Source organism: Microchirus variegatus (genome assembly GCF_963457635.1).
Source record: "Microchirus variegatus genome assembly, chromosome: 7".
Taxonomy (NCBI): domain Eukaryota; kingdom Metazoa; phylum Chordata; class Actinopteri; order Pleuronectiformes; family Soleidae; genus Microchirus; species Microchirus variegatus.
The window spans coordinates 9,310,347-9,333,887 of NC_139808.1; the positions used below are offsets into that span (position 1 = coordinate 9,310,347).

Sequence of the window (23,541 nt, forward strand, 5' to 3'; positions counted from 1 at the left end):
AAAAGAGGAAAGATAATGACGGTTAATAATAAGAAGGAAAGCTGATTAAGTCATGGCCAGGATCTTTCCGTCTGCCTCCTCCTTCGTTCTCTGCCCTTTTCTCCTGCTTCTTCTCTTTCATTGAGTCACCCTGCCACCATGAAAATTACCATCTTGTCCGTTTGACACTGCCACGATTAATTGCAGCAGCGTGGAGGTGTATATGGACCGATGCATGATTGTTACATTGTCAAAAAGGTTTCAGATTTAAGATGTTACCCAGGTGGGGGAGGCTTGGCAGTTCACACAGTGCAGGTGCTTTCATCACTGTCTATTCACAGGGGAAAAACAAAAAATAAAGCAAAACCCTTCTCATGCCACCCCGGCTTAACGTCACCACCACCACCACCACCACGCCATTGTGTACGGGCTACAGCTTACAATTACATCTCCTTTTTGTCTGTGTTAATTCATTTCAGTGAAGTAAGTTGCTTGTTTTTGCCTGGTTTCATTTAAAGGTGAAGTAAGTAGTTTATAGTGACATCTAGAGGAGAGGCTGAAATTTACAACAACGAACTGCTCCTCTGCTCACCCCCTCCCTTCCCTGAGCGCTACGGTATCCTCAGCCGGTCAAAATGTCGTCCTCGTCGTCTTTCTCCGTGTCAGCAGATGAGGTTCTAGTATTTATTCAGATGTATAATTGTGTCTTTTGTGTATCGCTGTAAAATATGTGTGGTCCTCCATTCTAAACGCGTAAAAAGTTCCGCTCTCAGCCTCGGCCCGCGACCATGTTATTTTACATGACTTTTTGAAACACTACGAAAATGAAACAAAAACTATTTTTACAGCGACTAGACAATGCAGGAGCACATAATATGTATATAAAAAGTGGATTTAGGGTAATCTAAACCCATAAATACTACACAGTGTCCCTTTAATTGTCTGCACATATTAGACTATGAAGTATTTGGAGATTTACAACCAATAACTGATAATCATGTTTATGCCACACAGTAACACCGTCTCTAAGAGAACAATCTGACAGCAATTAAAAAATAAATAAATCCCCCCTTTATGTGAGAAAAAGTACTAATTTCCGAGCCTTATGTGTATTTGCTAACAAGCTGAATAATATTAATGTATAATATGTATAAATACACAATGGCTGTAGGAATACATCGATGAACGGCAAGTCACACAGCATCAAAATAGCCTAAATTTCATTTTGAGGAATATACTGTATATAACAATCATACATAGAGAAATGGATTAGTGTTTGCTCTCCTACTGAAACACAAAGAAAGAACTGATGTTTTCTCTTATGTCTGTCGAACAAGGAAATGTGGGAAATTAGATTTTTGCAAATTAGCTTTCAGCTTATATAGGAACACAGGCCATTTTTAATGTGACGGCGGGTGTCACCTTAATTATGCTTGGAATTTAAGATAAACTGTACGTTGGTTAATATTAATATTAATTATAAAGTGTCCTGGCGGCTCATTTGTTGAGGCACAGACACCACGTATACTCTCTCTCTCTCTCTCTCTCTCTCTCTGTCTCTTCTTAATAGACGATACTCTTCCCAGTATATTTAAAAATGCCATTCAATATAACATTTCAATTCATTTTATACATTTGAACATTTGCTCACAGCCTAAAGATCTGTAAAGAGATAAGCAACATACCAGATTACACATATGCAGTAATAACGTCTTTGAATTTGGGATTATTCCATTTATTTTTAATGCACATTTTTTATATATATTACTTCACTTGGACTCGAGGTTGGAACTTGACTATGACACTGATTAAAGCCAACACGTGCATGAAAACACGACTCACTTATGTATTCAAGTCATTGCTGTGTGCATTGCTGGTGCATCAGACCCCAACACTGCAAACATACTGTGTTTCAGGCATGAAAAATCTATGACATTATGATGACACACTGCAGGAATATCTGACAAATCCTAATCAACACTGACTGGAACACATTCCTCGGTTCACTCAACTCCCTTAATAGTCTAATTCCTATACGTGTCTGTTTATATCTACGTCTCTAGTATTTCCACAGCCATATACTATACAGTATGTGATCTGTTGCTCCTAATGAAAGGGGAAATGAAAAGGGAGCAGAACTGCAGCATAATGACACCGAAATAACACTTCACTCACTCGCCCGTAGCAACATATCCGTCATACCATTTATTCAGTTTTTGATGAAACTTTCATCGATTCCTTTTATTATACCTCAAGCAGACAGATGGAAAAGAGTGAGATTTAGTCACGACGGGATTACTATGAATAAGGAAATGGATGCTTGATGTAGTGCTGCAGGTATATCACCTCAGTGTAGGTGTTATTTTGAGATCTGGAGCGGGGAAACATTTTCATACAATGTGTCATGTTATGCAGACAAAGTCAATATTTTCTTTATGCCTGCCTATTAACTTGTCTGTCAATGCCCGTGGAAACAAATTGCATATCTGACCTTACAGAATGAAACCACCATGATACTAACCCACAGCCAGCACAGGTGTTTTTGTGCGCCTGCATCATTTTGTCCAACAAAAGCTACCAAACAGGTGCACCGATCGCTCTAATCCATGCTGCTGTCTCTCCACCTGCTGTGATAATTAATGATGTGTTTTTCGTTCCTGCCGAAAAAAGCTTCCCTTTGCAAGTTGTCGAGTAGCTGTAGGAGTTAGCAGCAGATGCAGTTAGGTCATCGTGGATCTGAGGTTGATGTTCCCACGTCCCATTGCATGACTGAACTCATTTTGTTCAGTCAGGCCTAGGCCTTACTGAGAGCATGAGGTTAATACAGATTAAGAGTCATGGGTGTTCAACGATCACGCATGGTAAAATTCAATGTAATGACACTTGTTCTTTAGTCTGGGGGCACATAGGGTAGTTTGATGGTTTGTGTATTTGCCTCACAGCAAGAAGGCCCCAAGTTTGGATACAGGTTTAACCAGGTCCTTTTCTTTCTCCTTGTGTGCATGTGGGTTTCTATGGGCAGCATCCTCATACAGTGCAGTGACATGCAGATTAAGGCCCACTTTACATCACGCTTTTAGACACACCGCCCGGCAGGACACCCGCAGCGCTTACAACGTCCCTCTTTACTTGCTCGACTGTACGATCGTAGCCGGCCTCCCGCATCCGCTGTTGCGTTTTTTACGTCGGCCATCTTGTTCCTGGATGACTCCAGCTTCTTCTGGATCTCGTCGGTTTCGGAGGTGCTTGTCCAACGCCCTCCTTCACCCCCCGCCATTTTTTTTTGTTGGAACAAAAGGGGGTCGTACCTATGTTTCCCGGGTCCTATGTTCCCCGTTTTTCCCAAAAAAGGTCCACTTTGTATGTGACAGGGGAACAAAGGACCCTTTATTTGAAAAAGGGTAGGGTTAGGATTAGGGTTAGAGAAAGGGTCCTATGTTCCCCGGTCACATACAAAGCGGGGAACATAGGACCCGGGAAACATAGGACCCGGGGAACATAGGACCCGGGGAACATAGGACCCGGGGAACATAGGACCCGGGGAACATAGATACGGTCCCGTACAAAAGCCCGGCGGTATATGCTAATTAGCGCACGATTTGTGCTAATCGCCTAAACCCTGACCTCCCGATATCGCGAGCCCGACGTGTTCTCTTTATACGCACATTGAAGTTGTCGGGTGACCACTTCGCAGTTGTCGGGCGAAAATTTCAAGACGGCGGGACTACGACAGCGGGAATTCTCTTTACGCGGGGTTCCCGCTGTCGCCAGTCCCGCTGTCGTGAAAAGCGTTATGTAAAGTGAGCCTAAGATTAGCTTAATTGAAGACTCTGAATATGCTGTACTAGTGCAGTGTCCGTGTTTTTGTGCGTGTATTTAGTAATTCTGCCAAAAGACCCTCTTATCCTCTCAGGTAGCCCAACAGTGCTGCATGTGTGAGTGAGAGGGGGAGTGGCTACAGTAGAGCGGCGAAAGTCAACGAGTGCTTCTTTACTGATATTACTTATCCAAACAACGTCAAACTTAGCACTGCAGTTACTCCTGCTCACAGCAAGACGCCTGTCAATAGATGTCAAAGATATGTGATTAACAGACAGACACGCAGACAGACGTTCCTGCAATGTATAGATAGATGTGTTAACGTGAGCGTAGATGGTAAGTTATTATAAACGTAGTTTATTGTTAGGCTGGTGACCTGTACCATGCCCCCACCCATCACACTCTCACAGCGTTGGATGGATGGATGATTCATTTAAAAGTAGATATCGTGAATGCCGAATTTGAGGACGGGAAACATTGCGTGAGGACTTCATCTGTATATGATAAGAGCACTAGACACAACATGTGCTTCACCTGACTCTTAGCTCAATTAACAAGTGTGTGTGTGTGTGTATGTGGGTGGGTGTGTGTGTGTGCGTAATTAAAAACTAAGGTTATACTTGAAGGCACACTCATTAGTCATCTTTTAACAACACACCGCACCACTGCGAGAGTTCAAAATTTCTCCAACAAGGTTAATTTATTATCACACTTTATAGGAACAATGAGCAAAACATACTCTGATCAAAAGCTGTGCCTAATTAAACAAATTCAAAAAAAAAAAAAAAACTCTATTGCAACATATAAGGACTTCTGTGCATCTTTTAAAAGTGAGCAAACATCCCTCCCTGTGTACTAAAAGTGCACTGCAGGTAGATGGGGCCACAGAGTAATTCAAGACTCAACAGTAGCACCAAGTTGATGAGGAGGAAAAAGTCATTAGAGTTTTTATTTTATTAATTTTGATCTATGGTGCTGACAACAATGAGTACTGCTGAACACCTTTGAGCAAGGGTACACGGCTCCATGTGGATGTGCACCAGCTTGCTCTGATAGCAGACATAAGAAAGTTTTTAGCGCTTGCTATAAATACTGTGATACAACCAAGCAGCACGACACAGCTTGTAATATAATGATGTTGCATCTGTTGTGGCAAACATAGCCTCAGCAGCAAAGGTGCTGACACAGTCATCCCCTATCCATCAGTGAAAGTATCTAAAATGAAGCTTGATTTAAATTTAACCAATAAATGTGTTACTCCTCAACATTCACAGATAAGCTGATGACATTGTTTTTTTTTGTTTGTTTTTTTTTTATGTATATCCATTGTCGGATTTGTGTAAGTGCTCAGGAAAGAACATGTCTTGAAATTTAAAAGGTGAATTTGTTTTTTATAGAAAGGTCACACACTGCAAAGCTGCATTGTTGATTATAGTCTGAGCCCTATTGTGAATGTAAAACGATCATTATTCCTCAAGGGCTTGGCCTTATCCTGATTTATTTATACTCATTAGTGCTGTTTACCCACTGAGGCATTGGCCCTAGAGGTGGCACCATATCAAAGCAAGCTCCCACCACCTCCTCACAGAAACCTCACACAGTGCAGCGAAATGCACTGTTTACAATAATGGCTCTTTGATCTTTTTTGGAAATTAATTCAAATGTCCAATGATCCCCAAAAGAGATGGGGAGCATTATTATTATTATTATTATTATTATTACCATTTTATTTCTGCAGCAAAAACAGGAGCATATTTGTTTCTCACACCACAATCAGTGACTATAGAACATTATTTTAATGCAAATATCTGCAGGTCATGTGCTGTCAGGAGATTTGGCAGCCAGAGATGTTGATAGGTTAATGCATTTGTGTCGAAATCCTTGTAATGTTCTGGGGGAAACCTTTTAAATTGGCAGTGCATGCTACTAAATGGCTAAAATCATTTCCTAAAAGTGAAATAATCAGTAGGCCACTTTGTTATGACAGCTAGGGTCTGCAAATCTGGAAAAGTCTTAATATAATAGATTTCTTACACACAGTGCATTTAATTTTAAAACACATGCATTAATGTTTTTCCTGCTATCATTCAGTGAAAAATTTAATATTGTGCTCTGCTCTCCATTCTAAGGTCTACTTCAAGCGTGATGGGGAGCTGATCGAGGTGATCTCCTACTCTCAACCCTCCTCTGGGGAGCAGGTGGGAGGTGGCTCAGCCGGGGTAAGAGGAGCGAGGCCGCTCATCAGCCGGGACCTCGATGATACTAAGCTCCAGCGGTCCCTCTCCCTTTTGGACCCCGAAGCGCGGTCGTCCCGTCTCAACACGGACGTTCCCCAGCGTGTCCACACGCAGGGCCAGCAGGCCCACGAGCCCAGCCCCGCGACAGAGGTCATCCCAGAAACGGTGGTGAGCCGAGAGTTCCCCCGCTGGGTGCACAGCACAGACCCTCTCTACTACTTCAGCCACACTCACGTCCCCCAGAGCGACGGCTCGGTGGTGGTGCAGGCTCGGCTCACCTGGACGCTCAATCCTCAGCTGGATAATGACGCCCTGTTCAGCTGTGAAGTCAAGCACGCGGCGTTGTCTATGCCAATGCAGACAGAGATCACACTGGGTGAGTATGGTTCTCACTAAGCCACTAAGCTGTTATTTTACATCTGTATCCAGGAGCATTCATAAAAATATACTTATATAAACACAGATCACACGAAAGAGACGTGCGTGTGTGCTCGTGTAAACACATAGCCGACACGCTTCTCTGCAATTGTTTGCTTAGTTTCTGAAAGTACTACTGATGAGGAAACAATTGTGCTAAAAAAAAAAGTATGACCACTAGGATTTCCATTATGAGACTGATAAAGTTTTAATGGAGTCTTTTGTGCACAGTTGATAGTTGTGTTGTGGCTGATAAGAACAAGTCGGGAAGCAAATGCAGATAACTGCGTCATTGTTTTCAAAGATCTCCATTCTGGGACTCTAAAACAGCAGAGTAGTTTAGACGGCAGTGTTTTTTATTTGAAAATGGAGTAATGTAGACGTCGCCTTATTCTCATTCCTTGACCTCACCCCCACTTCGACAAGATTGACATACACTGTCTTCTTATCTCCTCTTTCATTTAAGTCCCTGGCTGACTCCTTGTGTTCATTTTCTGGGTCCTCTTATGTCTCCATTGCATAATGTACTCAGAACGACACTGATTTTCATTTGATCCTGTTTAATTGTGTCACACCTGAGCAGATTGTGAGTTTGGCGTTAACGTGCAAAAGTCCAAATGACTGACAGGGCAATTCATCGAGTTGATTGAGTTAACACAACCTGAATACAAGAGTAAGGAGTCAAAATGGGAATTGAGACGCACTGGCCAATGTTATAGGATCGGGAAGAATCTCTGCAAATGCTGCCCCTCCATGTAATTCTTGTCTGTCTTTTTAGAATTACAGGAGCCATAGGGTTTAGTTTTAATACTGCGATGAAAAGAAAATGCATATCTAAACACTTAGATGGCTTGTAATGTATTCCCTTTACAAGTAATACGTTGGCATGGTTGTCCTGGAGACGAGCCATGTCACCCTGATACAGTAAACAGAGACATTATCTTCCATAAAATGCACTTAAGGCTTTCGAAGGCAGACGGGCACTCAGATGCTGTGGCAGGTACATATTTGCTTGTTGCAATTGCGTCTCATTGTCAGCATTACCACCTTTCATTTCATTAAGAAACACCCCTCTCACTATGCTGGTGAGCAGCTGTGGTCAAGTTGATGTCTAGAAATTGTCTGTATCATTTCGAAGTGGAATCTTGTTCTCTTTTTGGTATCAGGAGAGATATGTTATGATCTGACATAACGTAATCAGCACATTTATGTCCACACAATAGCTCGCTCACTTGGTTTGGAGCAAGTGTTTTCACACTGGAGACTCCTTGGATCTTTAAAGTGCATCTAAACAGCTGCAGAGATTCTCCTCTGCTCACATTATACCTGTTAGGAAAAGAGTGCCCGAGAATTTGTAGAAAAGACTGAAAACATGTTCTCGCCAGTCCTCTGTTCAGGATTTTGGAGGTGTGTCGAAAGATATAGCTCCGTGAAGCATGAGAGCTATAATTTCTCTTCAAATATAAAAACCCTCTGCGTGCTTTATCAGCAGTTTACCAATTCACTTATGACTAACTGTACCCGGTCCTGCACTACTGCCGTTGGTTTACGAGATGACTGTCCTCGAAATGTGTCTTACATTGATGCAAAAATGTGCAAAAAAAAAAAAAAGCTTTGCCAATGTCGCCCTCATTTTGGATCATTGCGAGTTGTCGCAGTTTTCTTTTGATGGTGTACTGAGACACTGTTGTTAATCTACAGGGTCTCAATTCGTGAGAATGGGACAGTCCTTTGTGCTGTACCTGTCAAAATAGCTGAATAACAGCTATGGTTATGGCTCCAGCTAATGGAGATCCCAATAAATCAAATCAAAATCAACCAGATTTTAGTTCAAAATAAGAAACTAACTCAAAGGACGAGGCTGCCATTATTCAAAAGATCTCATAAAAAAGATGTAAACCTCACCGTGTTATTTCACACCTCACAAAACCTGTGAAAACAACCTGTTTGTCAATCAATTTCTCATGGTTTTTAATATATTTATAAGATGTATAGATTTATTTATGAGATTTTACTAGGCTTATCTTTGAAATAACTGTAATTATAACAAGTCTAAACATATTTGGCCCAGATTGGTGTAGTTACTTTTCTGACAATGAAATGTCTGATATCATTTATTTTATTTTTTTTCAAATGGAATAATCCTCAAGTGGACAGAAATATAGTTCCACGGTATCACATGCAGACAATTCTCCCTAAAGACACTGGGTCCTGTGGGAATTCTGCTAAGTGCTAATATTTTGACAAGCTTTTCTCTCTGTCTCTGTGTTTGAAGTTTTTCATTTGTTTTTTTTGTTTTTTTTTCCTTTTGAAGACATGAGACAAAAAAATCATCAGACGCTCATTTTTGCCCGCACATCGAAAGATAATTGAAGAGAAAAAATAAGCACTTGTTAATTCATATTAGCGCTTTTACAATATGCCGCTCTAAGTGCATAATTGCGTTGGATCTGTCTAAGAGACTGTGACCGTGTGTACTCACACAATCTCTTGGTTCTCTCAGGTGTGTTTGGTCAGGAAATGAAAAGGAGGTCTTCGCAGTACCCATAAGTAATAAATCTTTCAGAGATTTAATATTGCAATCTTGAGACAGCAACAGTCTGACAATCGACCAGTGTTGTATTACATTTCATGAATATTCATGGTCGGCTGCGTGCTTAACATATTAATGGACCCGAGGCTGGCGCCAGTCCATGAGAGACTAAAAAAGTGCTATGACATTGCTCGGGCCGATCCATTCCGCTCCCTTTGATTGTGTTCATGAACAATGCGCATCTTAATTATTAAAAGAAGTTCTTTGCCGTGGTTTTAGATGAGCTCAGGTCTTTATTATTCAGCATTATTAGACAAGTGGTGATTCTCATTTCATACACTGTATGGTAGTGCGGAGAAGCTTGCTCACATTTCCCAGTCACTGCTTTGCCAGACTGTGATAATAAAAGAGCAGATGCTCCGTCTAAGGAAGGCGGCTGTGATTTGTGTGTGTTTTGGGCTAATGTTTTGTGTGTTGTTGTTGTTGTGTGTGTGTGTGTGTGCATATGTTAATGGTTATTTTGATGTAAATGTCTGTGTTTTTTTTTTTTTGTTAAAGATTTGTCATGTGTACCTAGCAGGTTGTTTTTGTCCCTCATTCCACTGCAGTTCTGTGTCTCATCTCCCTGTTTTGGTTCACCTTGTGTCTGTTGTGTTTGCTGAATTATAATAGCACCGATTCTTCAGCACAAAGAAATCCAGCAGCCATTCAGGCCTTTTTTTTAATTTATTTTCCTGCCTGCCCAGCTGCTCTTGTTCAACAGACCCAGTCACCCAGCTAATATGACAGGTTTCCTTCAAACTGCTTAACTCTGCCGTGCAGCTGTGCAGACTTGTTGATATCTTGGCTTAGGGCGCACAGTCGTTTATCTAGAGGTCACGTTTCTGCTCTGATTTCTTCTGGAATGGCAAGTGTCCATTCGTGCACACTGAAGAAGTTGGGCCTCGTGTAACCACGGTCCTCACCCTTCAAAGAGAGCCTGTGCTAAGCGTCGATGATGCCGCATGATGCTCTAATCAAAGGTGGGTGACGTGGGACGCCAACTGTCAGGTTGGAGCAAATCCCAGAAATCGGCCATCATCTTCCCGAGCCATATGCCTCGCGAGCACCGTGTGACACCGTGACACTGGTCTTTAAAAATACCACTCCGTTAGTGTGTGGGTGGTGGGAAGATGCTTCACACTGACGTGCCAACATGAGCCTGTGAAGAGCCATCTATGGTTGACAGGAGGCTGTTCACATGATGTCTTTGGTTGTGTTTGCCAGGGTAAATACATTTCAGCAATTTCTTGGTCTAACTATACTTAGATGTCCAGGTCAAATCTGTTTATACCAAATTGCAAGCTGCCTATTCGTCGGTAAACCCTGCACTTGCTTCTGTTTCACAAAAACATATACATATACAATATGTAGCTCATGGGCAATGCAACATGAAGGGCCTTTCTGCATGGAGTTTGCATGTTCTACCTGTGTGTGTGTGTGTATGTGGGTTGTTGCTGGGTTCTCCAGTTTCCTCCAACAGTCCAAAAGCATGCAGAAGTTAAATGGACACGCAAACCTGTCTGTAGGTGTGTTTGAGAGTGACTGTCTGTTGTCTCTATGTGTTGGCCCTACTGTGATGGACTGGCAACCTGTCCACAGTGTACCCCGTCTTTGACCGTATGTCAGGGATTAGCACCAGCAGCCCTGTGACTGTCATGTGGAGGATGGAGTGGTAGACACCCGTGTGGCTGGACAGTGGACACTTTGCTGCCAGAAAGAAATCGAGGTCATTTGGCATTTTATTTATTAATGCCTTAGTTTACCTAATCAATGAAAACAATCACACAGTGTGATTTATTTATGAATTAATTAAGTGATTCCTGCTTTGGACTTGTACAAACAGTATTGATAAGATGGACTTAGCCTGAGAGCTCATTGCATGTGCTGCTCAGTAATAGAATGGAACTGTACAGCATGTAAAGCAGTTATATTTCAGGCAATTCTGTATCATCAATCTACATAAGATTATGGATTCTCCCACTTCCTGTTTGACAGTTAGACCTGTGTGTGAAGGGGACTACACGTGGCTGTCCAAAGAACACGGTAACACACTACACACGTTTCATTAAAGGCGCCATATGTAAGAATGTGGCCAAAAACGGTTACTACACTCAAATTCAAAATACCGAGGTCTTTCAGGTTTCGTTTTCTCCGCCATTGTAGCTCAGACCTAACTGGCAACACGTGGTTGCTCGGCAGCTGAGACTCTACTGACTGCAATGATTGGTAGAGGGCGGTAGGTGGCGCCACATGCCAAAACATGATTTATGGTCTGCAAAAGAGTTTTTTTTATTTTGGCTGCACTGCTGTTGGTGGTGAGTTCAGTTTGTTATATGAACATTATTCCTGAGTCTCAGTGACATATTAGGAGGATTTTATGGCCAGTTGCTTTAGATTTATTACATAATGCACCTTTAAATAACTTTAAAATTAGCTGTTTATCTTAATGCATGTATGTGATTACTGCTAACTTGTAACATAGCTAAATTAATTTTGTGTGACTGAGTGAATGAAATATGATCAAACTGGCACTTAGCTGCGCATGCTCCTGCTAATACCATTATTAAATACTGGTGGAAAGGAAAGTAGCGCAACAACGTAGTGCTAGCAGCTAACCTAGCACAGAAGACCCGGCCTTGATGTAATTAAGCTGAATTGTGAGCCTCTTGACTGCACAGGAGCCAAGTGTTCCCTACTCACAAGGCGTGGGTTCACCCCATGACACTGCTTATATGGGCCTAATGTAGTATCCTGGGCTGTTTATACATGATGAAATGCCTTACCTTTTTTATGACATTATGCAAATCACCAATTTTATCTCAACACGACATACACAGAGCAATCACAAGCCCCTCGCAATCAGACAATATTAGACTCTGCATGCTCCCTCTGCTGCTCGCTCCCATTGTTTTAAAGGGACCAAATAAAAGCCATCTGGAGGCTGCTGTCCACACCAAGACAAGGGAATTAGCTCTCTAAGTGTCCCTTATCTCGCTGCCTGCACTCTCCACCCCACTCCTATTTTTCCCTCTAATAATGACTACCGACCCAATTTAGTTCCTTTTCTCTCCGAGGAGGAATAAATCCAGCACAGACCTTTGGATGAAAAAATCTTCCAGTCCCTCGTCTCTTGACCTGTGACCTTAATTCACAGGAAATTGTATTTGCCCCGCTCCCTCTGTGACAAAACAGGTGTCCGGCAGGATTTGGACCCCATGCTCTGACAATTACCTTTTTTCTTCTTCTCTCTTTTTCAGCGGCTCCTAAGGGTCCTAAACTCATGATGTCCCCCACTAGGGCAAAGGTGGGGGACACGGTGCGCATCGCTGTAAAGGGATTCCAGGTAGGATCACCTGGGTTAAGTGTATTGGGTTTAAGGAGAATACAAAGGTGCCGATCAGTCTAGGAAAGGAGGGAATAATGTGAAGTGAAGCATTTTAACCACTCTCTTGGGCTTAATGCAGTTTGTTTTGATAAAACTTTCTTGTTTTTAGTTTTTTTTTGTACTCGCTTGACAAACAAATATAGTCAAGGAAATCAACTTACCTACTGTATGAATGGCTGAAGGTAATAACACAAAGTTTGTCTTTGTTTTACTATCGTCCCCTGCCAAAAAAAAATAAAAAATACAAAGTGTGAATTGTCTGGATGGTCCTGATCTCTTTGACAGGAGTGACACTGTGAAGCTTAACAGCTGGAGCTGCAGTCAGGTGACAAAAGGACAGGGCTAATCATGACATGGGGACATGCTGACAACCAACAGCACAAACGGTCTCTATCATATAGCAGATTTGCCATTTGTTTTTGTTTTTGTTTGTGTTATTTCATTCCACTGCAGAATTTCAATATAATATCATTGTTGTGTTGATTTATTTATTTATGTATTAGCTGTCCCCTTTACTAATAAGCTTGAATGTGGTACAAAGTGTAGTGCTGGGCAGTATGACCAAACATGTATATCATGGTTTTTTTGTTCATAATTGGGTATATACATTATTGGTATTCTGCTAAGTTGGTGGACTGTTACTAGCAGAGTTACTTCTTCACCCAAGCCCTTAGCATGTGTGGTGCAGCAGTAAATTTGCTCCCTAGTCAAACAGTTTTGCTGCACAACATTCTGTTTTTTTTTATATCACGGTCTTGCGGGTATACAAACAATTCACATCATTAAAAATAAATAAATAAATACCTGTTTTTCGGGTATGAACCAGTGCCCAGCACTACAGTGCAGCCATCAACACAGAGAACACTCCTACACTTTAGGCTTTCAGTAGTAGATATGATTGGTTGTCAGGATCAATTATTTTGTCACTCCCACAACGCCACTTTCCCCTCTGCCTTACTGTTTGAGGGATGTATTACATCACTCTACAGTGTGGTTTCCTTTTTTTTTTTTTGCTTTTCTTGTTGCTTTGTGTGTGACATTAAATATGGCAGTGATGAGTGCTCAGATTTCTTTTTAATTTGGACTCCAAGGATCCTTGAGTTCATGTGCGAGGGGGGGGGGGGGGTTCTCATTTAAATCCTAACAGTGGTTTTGTCTTTTTATTAATCTTGATGTGACCTTTTCCCAAGAGCCTGTCTCAGTCTACTAATTTGTTTAACCTCTCTCATGATATACTCAGTGATTAGAGAACTGTTTTGCATTTATCTTTTCAAAGCTATACAATTGACATTGGCTTCAATATTATTACATGCCAATCATTTCAGGATTATAGGTCATTTAAAGACTTTAAGAGCAGTTGATCGAAACAATAGTGTGCCTGGTTTGTTTTGCCGTGTGCGAATTATATCATTTGAACTTGGTTTTAAGTCAATCAATATTTCAAAATCTGTGTAAATGAATGGGGAGGAAACCTGTTTGTGAAAGCATTCAGAAACCATAAAGGAAGGGTAAACTGCAGTCGTTTATATTTGGCTGTCAAGTCTGGCTCAAGTTGCACGAGCAGATGTTTTTTTTTTTTGCCTCTGAATTCATTTAAAATGGATTAAGAAGCAAACTTTTCCAATAAAGTTAGTTGTTGCACATAGGAGACACTCAACTATTGACTTGTTGTTGTATTTGTCACCAAAAAAATGAGGTCAGACCTCAATCTTTTCACGCACAGATAAATCATCTTGTCTTGTTAAGAGCTGCTTAAGTCCAGAACGACACTGAGGCTTTCCTGTGACATAAGGTCAGAGTGCTGGAAACCCCTCCAACACTGAAACCCTTATCTGGTGAAATGTACAAGGTTGTGTGTTCCAAGTGTACTGTACAGTGTGTGTGTCTATATACTGTGATGCAGTGTGTGTTTTCAATTGTGAAGAAGAAGAAGCAACACCTAATGGTTCAGAGATGGAATCATACAAGGGGTTCACCCTTTTTATTGTGTCCTCTTATTATCTATGAACATGTCAACCCATTGATTTAAATGAAATACTGCTTTATAGGGCTGTATTTAAATTAGAAATGGGGGGAGGGGGGGGCAGGGTCCTCTGGAGAATTTAAAATGTGAGTGGGGGAAACTGTTGTAAAGTGAAGTGTTTATTATTAATGCATGTTGTTAACTTGTCTTTGCGTTAGAGGGAAAATTGTGCTTGTATTATTTATGCATCCTTTGCTGTTAATATCTTGGCTGAGACTCACACACTTTTCTCTGTGCACTGCTCTCTTACCCCGGCTTTCTTCTCCCTCCCTCCCTCCCCCCCTCTCTCTTTCCACTTTCTTTTTTTTTTTTGATAGAACGAGGTGTTCCCCGAGCCCCTCTTCACCTGGACACGGGTAGGGGGCCGTCTTCTCGACGGCAGCGCAGAGCGAGAGGGGAGGGAGCTCATTCTGGAGAGAGTGCCGGCTGAGCTCAACGGCTCCATGTATCGCTGCACTGCCCAGAATCCTCTAGGCTCTACAGATACGCACACTCGCCTCATAGTCTTCGGTATGTACGCCTGCCTCCCAACATGACCTGGCCCCGTACTTGAGTATCCATTACAGTCGCAGCTAAAGTGAAACTGCGTTTAAGTTTGATTAATTATTTAGAGGATTATAAATATGAAACGTTTTGGGGTTTTTTTCTCTGCGAGTGTACAACTGTGCTGCACAAGAATCAACGAGGACACTTGTATAATTACACAGTTAAAATCTCGCAGAAAGTTATGCAATTCTACCAAATTAATTTAATGTATCTACGATGTCTTTGAAAAATACTTTCCAGAGATGTAGGCGACTACTTTTAGGTATGAATCATTAATGCAGCTAACGGTGTGATTAATAAGAGATCGTATCCCTAATTGGTTCAACAACACATTCCTTTTAAGGCAGCGCATAGTGAGGACAGCTATTCTTCTTTCGGCTACAGGGAGGATAGCTGTTCTCTCACAACGGATCTCACTTGAAAACAAGCTGTCAACAGCGGTATCAAAGGCCTGTGGAGGAATTGTGGGACCTTTGTGGTTGACACTGTTCGAACAGCACTCTGTTCAGTGGCCAAAGCAGGGTCACATAATTCAATGGAACCTGGATACTGTGCATTTAATGGTGTTGATGTGTGTGAGCTGGGCTGCTCAAGCCTCACAGGCTTTATTAATATCCGTGTCCTGCTCCTCTGGCTCTGTTTTACCCTGGACAATCTTAAAAAGAACTAGGATCTGCCATTCTGAGCGTCTTCAGAAATCGTTATCAATTAAGGCTGTTTACTGATTACCAGAAACATGTGTTCCCCAAAAGACAATAAACATGTCACAGTGTGTCCTGTGATTGATCAATCATTCTTAATCACCTTTGGCTTCATGTGTAGCCAAAGAAAATCAGAGGGCTAGAGAATTTTTTAGACAATTTCTTTGTTTTTTCTAACAGTTATGGCTGTTTGTTCTAACTGTTTTAAAATTGGGTTCTGCGACCCAGAGGCATCCTGACCCCTAGTTTGGGAACAAATGCTATAAGTGTGATGTTTTATTAGTCCATTTTACACATCTGCTTTTAAATGTAATGTTAGTCAAAGCCTTACATCTCTTTTGTAATGAAGAACTAGGGTTAAAATGCTTGCACAGATGACTGTCATCTACTAGGGAAAGGGAACTTTAGGCTTCTTGGCTATTTTATGGGTTAGGGTTAACGTTACTTGGCAAAGTTTAGGTTTCCATCAAGCAGCTTTCATCCGATCACGTTCTGGCAGACTTTGGTATCCAGGTCCTGTCGGTGCTTTGTTGTCACAGTGTTGCTGTTAGGACCAGATTCTGATACTGACACTGACATTTGTTGAGTGCCAGATTAATGCCATCTAGGGTAGGGTAGTGTTATATATACATATGCATTGATTTATTATGGTCCACAAAGGATGATAGAACATTTTAAATGGCCCTTGATAGAAAAAGGCTTCTACCCCTGGATTAAGGCTTTGTCGGCCCAGAGGTCTCCTCATGCCTGAAACACCTCCCCAGGGTGGTGTCTAGGAGGCCTCCTGACCAGATGCCCGAACCACCTCAGCTGGCTCCTCTCGACATATAAGGTTCTTCGGCATGTCCTCATAGGAGAACCGTTTTTGGCTCCAGGTAGAACCTTTTTATAAAGGTTCCACCAAGAACTCTTTTAAAACCCCTTATTCAGGAAAGGGGTTTTAAAGGGTTCTCTGGATCAAAATGTTAGTGTAACCTAGAACCCTTGAAAAACCCTTTATTCGGGAAAGGGTTTTTCAGAAGCAAATGGTTCCAGGTAGAACCTCCGCTCTTGTAGAAGGACACATTTGGAACCCTTATTTCTAAGACTGTACACTGAGCCCCTACCGCATGTCCGAGCTCCTCTCCTATATCACCCTGCGGATGAAACTCATTTTGCCCGCCAATCGCAATCTCGTTCTTGTCAGTTATTAACCAAAGCTCACGATCATAAGTGAGGGTTGGAATGTAGATCGACCAGTAAATCGAGAGCTTCACCGTCCACCTTAGCTCCCTCTTCACCACAACAGGTTGAGCGTCCGCAACACTGCAGATGCTGCCCAGATCTGCATTTTGATCTCTGGTTCAATTCTTCCCTCACTCATGAACAAGACCCCGTGATACTTAAACTCCACATGAGGCATGACCTCTCTCCCCTGGCCCCGAGTGGGAAATCCACCCTTTTTCCGGCAGAGAACCATGGCCTCTATAATTTGGAGATCTTCATACCAACCGCTTCACACTTGGCTGTGAACCTTAGAAAAGTAAAACAATGTGAAAGAAACGTGAGATACTGTACATAATTCGTGTGAGTAAATATGGTATGGTCAGTGGTATGAATCTATAAATAAGGTGGTATACACTTCAGCCCTCGAGTGTCCTTTCAACTTCAATTACGTAGATACCATTTACAGACTTGATTAACTCTTAGCATATTGTATCAGTCTTTTTCTTAATCCCTCTGCCTGAGACACTTTCGTGAACAAGATTTAATAATGTATGTCACAAATGTACAAATTACTGGGCGGGTCTAATTCGATTTTAATTTAATGGGAAAGAGCCACTTTAGGGATGTGATACCTTGGGAGGCATTTTGCAAAGAAGAGCACTAATGTCTATTTAACACCCTGATGCACCCTCAGGTGTCTCTGTGGCTGGTGTTGCCCATCTGTCAGCTTCTCTTCTTGTAGATTGCTTGTACTCACGCTTAGGGGAAGTAAATGGTGATAAGTGACCTTGGTGCCGTCCCACGCGGCCTTGAGAGGAGACAAAAAAAAAAAAAAGCGTCGGTGGACTCTGCGCCTGCTTGGCGAGGTGTTCAATATACATCATCAGGAATAAAAGAGTATAATGACAGCTTGGTAGAGACACACTGATGATGAGCAGCGCTCATGTCTTGATGATGTACGTCTTTAGCCACCCTCAGTGATAATACCCTCTGCGATTACTGAGAAGTGAGTCAACATTCAGGGGCTGGGCACACACACACACACACACACACACACACACACACACACACACACACACAGATATTATGTACTGTATGCTAATACATATTTCCAGGGGCATGCAGGCAGTGTGTGCAAATGCAAAGGGCACACACTAATTTCTCTTGTGTTCTCTGATGAGCTGCGATAGTAATGGTTGCTGTGAGACCAGAGAGACCAGGAAAGTTTCATGTTGTGCTGCATATCTAGCTTCCTTTTTTTTCTAATATGTCAAGTCTGCCTTCCAAATATAGCACACAAAGTGGAATTTAGGAGTGTTGCTAATTCAGTTGCTAAGTCTCCCGCTTCTTCCCCTGCAATTACTTTATCCCCCCCGAGAACTTTCGGGGATGGAAACACATTGTCAGAGTGTTTTGTGCAGCGTCGACGTCAGCACAACTTAATAAAGGTGAGGTCAATTTCTCCAAACTCCGTTCCCACACTGTCTGGCTGCCACTGCGTGTACCTGGTGTTGCTGTTACTTAAGTGCCCAGACTGTTTTGGTGCAGTGCTCTCTGTTCCATTAACAGGCTCGGTCTTTCTCACTTGGGGATGTGCCACTTACGTACAAATTTCACAAATGTTGGAGTTCATCTTCACTTGAGAGCCACAACCTCTATCAGGAATGATCTGTTCTTCTTCCTCACGGTCTCGTTCTCGCACTCTTTTACTCCCTTCATTCATCGACTCCCTTTTCTCTGTAATTTCTATACACATCATTTATAGACAAAGAGTGAACAAGAAAGTGGTTAGTTTAAAGCGGACCTAGACCGGAAGTTCCAATTAACGCTGTTTTTTTTTTGTGTGTATCTGCGTTATTACCTTGTTTACGAAGCCCTGAAGGTTCTAAACAAACAGTTCAGCCATTGCTGAGAACGCTGTGTTTTATTGTAATCTCGGGCTCAGCGAGATCTCTGAAAAAACCCGGTCCGGTTACGCAAACAGCGGTTCTCCTGAACAGCATCGTCCTGCTCCGGGCACTAGTCCGGGCTCATCCGGTTGCGTACATTGAACCGCAGAAGAAGAATAACGTCCGTTGTGGAGGTGTTTCACGAGCAACAGTGTCTTCTGACTCTGGGTCAAAGTCATAAAAGGGACTGCGGCGGGGAGTTGTGAAGAAGCTATTTTTAAACATTGTTAAACAATGTTTTGTTAATGAGCAGCAGTGCATCCACCGTTCCAGAGGGGGGAGCTGCGCTTCTGAGAGCGGGTGTGCTGATTATGTCACTTCCGGGTGTTGGCCAATCACAAGACAGTTGGGAAGGCTCTACGCTGGCTGGCCAATCACAACACACTCTGTCTTCTGGGTGTGAGAGTTCAGTCTGAAACATCGCGGCTGAGGAACAGCATCAGAAAAGAGAGATTTCTAGAGAGAGAGAGAGAGAGAGAGAGAGAGAGAGAGAGAGAGAGAAGGGGGGGGAAGCCCCCAAAATATTGGCCTTTGCTAAGTGGCTCACTTCGCTCAGAGATTGCTTTCTCATTAACAGCTTCATTGTTTGAGTTACTCACTGTTCATCATTGTGTCTCCTACAGAAAACCCAAGCATGATGAAAAACACACAGAACCAGAACAGTAAGTATTTCATCCAACTATCTTTGATGCCTGTGATTATTATTATTATGATGATGATGCATCTCACTGTATCACATGATTGTCATATTTCCAATGACATCATCAGTATGACAACATTTGTGTGACACTGCAGTAGTGTTCAGTCAGGGAAAATATGCTGACGCCGATCTTCTGTTGGTTTTAACATTCAAAGTATTGACAGGTGGATGTTTCTCATTCTCATGCGTTGCCCCAGATAGTCTGTGTGACAGATGATGATGATGAGAAGCAGCCAGAGAGCACAAACCTCTCCCAGTGACGACACGCGCCTATCACTTTTGGTTGAGTGCGAGATCATTGGTGTTTTTCGCGTGTGCGGCGGTGGCTCATTTGTGGCTTCAAAGTTTATCATATGTAAAAAAATGAGGGAGAAGCCACAGGGCTGTGACAACAACCTTTCCATCTCTAGCCTTCTCTCTTTCTTCAGTCTGCTTTTCCTTTCTTCCTCTCTGAATTCCTCTACCCTATTTCTGTCTCTGTGTCAAACCTCTCTTCCCATTCTCATCAATTTATTTTCCTTCCCTTACTTCTGGCTTTGTTGTTTACTCTGATGCCCCCCCCCCCCGCCACCCCCCTTCCCCATACAGTATTTATATTTTCTACTTTTCCGCTTCAGCCTAGCGCACAGTGTTTGATTTTTATGCAGACTATCCGACACTTGAGCTTTATGATCAGTGTAGTTTATTCTAGAGTGCAGAAGAAGAAGCCTCAATTCTGGCTAAATCACTGTTTTGGAACACACAGTGAACCTCACCAAGCCCAAAATTAGAATGTGACCACATGGAAATATCAATCAGAGTTAAGACATGGACAAACACATAATGCAAGTGTGTTTGCAATGATCAGTGTGCACTGTGCACTAAATGTAAATTGTGACTTATATACCATAAAACACCTGTACCTCAATATGGTTTTTTTTTTTTTGCAGTGAGCCGATGTTGATGAACTGGAAAATGTATTTGAATGCTATAATTGGATGGTATAGAGTCCCAAGTGTATACGTGCGATGCCTATGTGTTTGTCCCAGCGTACACTTTGAACAGCTTCCCCAGCAGATGGCAAGCGGAGCTGTCATTAAGCTGAAGTGTCCCAGTCAGAACAGATTTGTGCAGTCCTGTAGTCTGACACACTGAAGTTTTTCATTTTCCGTTCCTTGTTTTTTTTCCTATTTCCTTTCTCGGAAGCATTCCGATACATATCCTGTCCTCTGCCACAGTCCTCTGCATCCGTCTTCTATCCCTCCTTGCCCTTTGCCCGCCCTTTGCCTTTTTTTCGGCATTTCTCTCCTCCAGTCGTACCACTGGGATGCAAAACTAAACATGCAAATGCTCTGGTAAACGCAGGAGCAGGTGTGCCACAGCGAGGACAGAATCGGGTCGGCATTGACGCACAGACATGCCTTGCAATGCAAGTCAAATTGGTATGCGACATAACCCCAACAGGTCACCGCACACACATCAGCCATTTACTTAATGGCTGATTACCTGACTTCACGTCCAGTGAATGACTACACCTGTCAGTTAAGTCAGGGCCACGGCAGGAAAAACTACACTTCCCATGAGGAGTCATATGGTCAAGGTGCACCATATGGCAATGAGCTGGATTTAAGAGACGAGATAAACTGACAGCAGAATTGAGAATTGTGAACCGAATAATATTGTAGCTGTCGGCTTTGGATGAAGTTTCATAAAGTATGAGGTTGTCATCTTTCTGTCGAAAAAATGCTTCAAATGCCTTGGTTGAGACGTGTTTTTTGCAATCATACGTCAAACTAGTTACATCTAACTCTGTCTCACTGGACTGACTACATCGAGTCAATAATTCTAAAGCCATATGTGCACGAAATGAATCTGCATTTTAATGTTTTTTTTGGCATATACGCATCTATCATTTCCCATAATTCTAAGGAAAGTCGTTTCACGGGACAAAGGTCAGGTCTGAGACGGAAACCAATGTGACAGGAGTGTAAAATAATAGCTTTGTCAATTCCCGCTAACTTGATTCAAACTCAGTCCTCGGAGCCAAATGAGTCATGTAGTCGTACACAATAATAAAATGTTATGGTTTCAGCTGGCATTTTAGGTCCAACACTCCTGAGACAGAGTCATCCTTTATTAAAACGGAGCACGTTGCCACAGAAAGCAATCCCAGTTGTCTAAAAAAAGATCAAGTTGGCAGAGATACACAGAGATCTGAGCCAAAAACAGGCATACAGATGGCTGGGTGACAGCATCTATGATTGTAAACTTGACGGAGACCTCAGATGATGATCTTATGGTTGGATGAACCCATTACAGAATGAAATAAGAGTACTTCCTGAGAAGATCTACTATGTGTTATGTCAAAATATCAAATTGGACTTTCAGGAGATTAAGAAATTCTGACAAACATTTGACTCATAGAAACACATTACTTTTTTTTTTTTTTTTTTTTTTTTAATGAGTCAACTTGTATTAATACTAAAATTATATTATCTCATCCTGTCTGACTCGACTGCATTTCCTGCCAGATCAAATATTGAATGTACTGAGTCTAGACACACCCTAAATGTCAGGCTCAGATCACGATTGTTGGTGCAGCCACAATCTAGACAAATTCTAGGTTACATCAGCAAAGGCACACCCAGTCCGCCTGAGCTTCTCTCTCGACTACAGCAGCTCCACACATGCAGACCTATCTGTAAACATTTCCATAACCGGAGCAACAGAAAAAGGAATTGCGGCATAAAAAAAAGCTGCCGTCTCTGCTGATCTCTCGTCTGTAATCTAGTGTCCCTGCTGTGGGCCTCAGAACAACAAGTTCAAACGATAAGAAAAATGGATAAAAGGAAGCATCGCACCATTTTTTATTTATTTTATTTTTTATCTCAGGATTCTTCAAATAATGAGAAAGAAAGAATATCTTTGTGTTTTACTTAAGTGTACCAAAGGTTATGTGGGGACTATTGTGTGTTGTTCCTGGGAGTGAAGTGGCAGCAGTACACTGTATATCATTAAATGTGCTATTGTAATAACCCCACAGAGCATACACTGCAGCAATTAATACACTGCTTACAAATAACAGATGTTATTATACTGCTATTATATGTTATAGAACAACAACTAGTTTTGTAGGTAGGTTGTAAAAGCATATTTTGATTGCTGCACGTCGACCAAAACACCAGATGCAGTCAATGGAATTTATTGTGGTTTACAATAAAACTACCCGTGACAAATACAAGGTTCCCTCACATTCAAATTGCATTCATCGCATTTGTACAGGGTTACAAGGCGTGAAAATGGGATTAATGTACTACAACGCTCTTTTTTTAGAAATATGATGTTGCTTTATATGATGAATAGGCCCCGCTGAGAAAATGTGTCCGTCTGATTCACTGTTTCTTTGCTCGTGTGTGTAGATGGAGCCTGCCAAAAGGACGTGCTCGGACTAATGTGGATGGCACTTGTCCTCACAGTGACAGTGGAGATGACGTGAAACTGCTCATGCAAGACGCACACACACACACACACACATACAAACACATGCTCCCTTCTTACACAACATCCATATACCCACACATGCACACACAGACACACTTTCCACAATCCTGCAAGCCTTCTCCAGTCATCAACAGACCCTTCATGCGTCAGTCGATCAGGAACCAGCGCCACCGCAGGATGGCGCCCACTCTTTTTGTAACACAATATAAGATAAGATATCAAAAAACAAACAAACGTGAAGAGCATTACAATAACCACCTCCTATATAGCCCCCTCCCAGTTACTCCTCCTTTTGCGTTTCTTGTCCCACGTCTGCCTGTTGACCAATAAAACCAGTTGATTCGAAACAGAAAAGGACAAAAAAAAAAAGAATTATTATTTTTGACGAGTCACTTTGTCGTTGATGTTGACTGGAAATTTGAAAAGTGGAACTGGCTTAGGCTGCGCCACCATATCACCCACACACCCCCGTCTGTTACTTGTCCCAGGATGCACCTGATTTGTGAGATGCTGATAAACACTGA

The 23,541-nt window shown here is 42.1% G+C and overlaps 1 protein-coding gene across 1 annotated transcript in view; it reads left to right on the forward strand.

Moving 5' to 3' along the window:
• The window catches only part of igsf21a (immunoglobin superfamily, member 21a), a gene marked incomplete at both ends in the record, with an annotated part of 161,976 nt that extends 138,964 nt beyond the window's left edge, over positions 1–23,012 (forward strand). Inside the window, 5 exons of the mRNA XM_083892836.1 lie at positions 5,928–6,411; positions 12,285–12,385; positions 14,753–14,945; positions 19,461–19,499; positions 22,936–23,012. Coding sequence (XP_083748962.1) covers positions 5,928–6,411; positions 12,285–12,385; positions 14,753–14,945; positions 19,461–19,499; positions 22,936–23,012 — 894 coding nt within the window. The remainder of the gene's footprint in view (positions 1–5,927; positions 6,412–12,284; positions 12,386–14,752; positions 14,946–19,460; positions 19,500–22,935) is intronic.
• Positions 23,013–23,541: the final 529 nt, after the last annotated feature.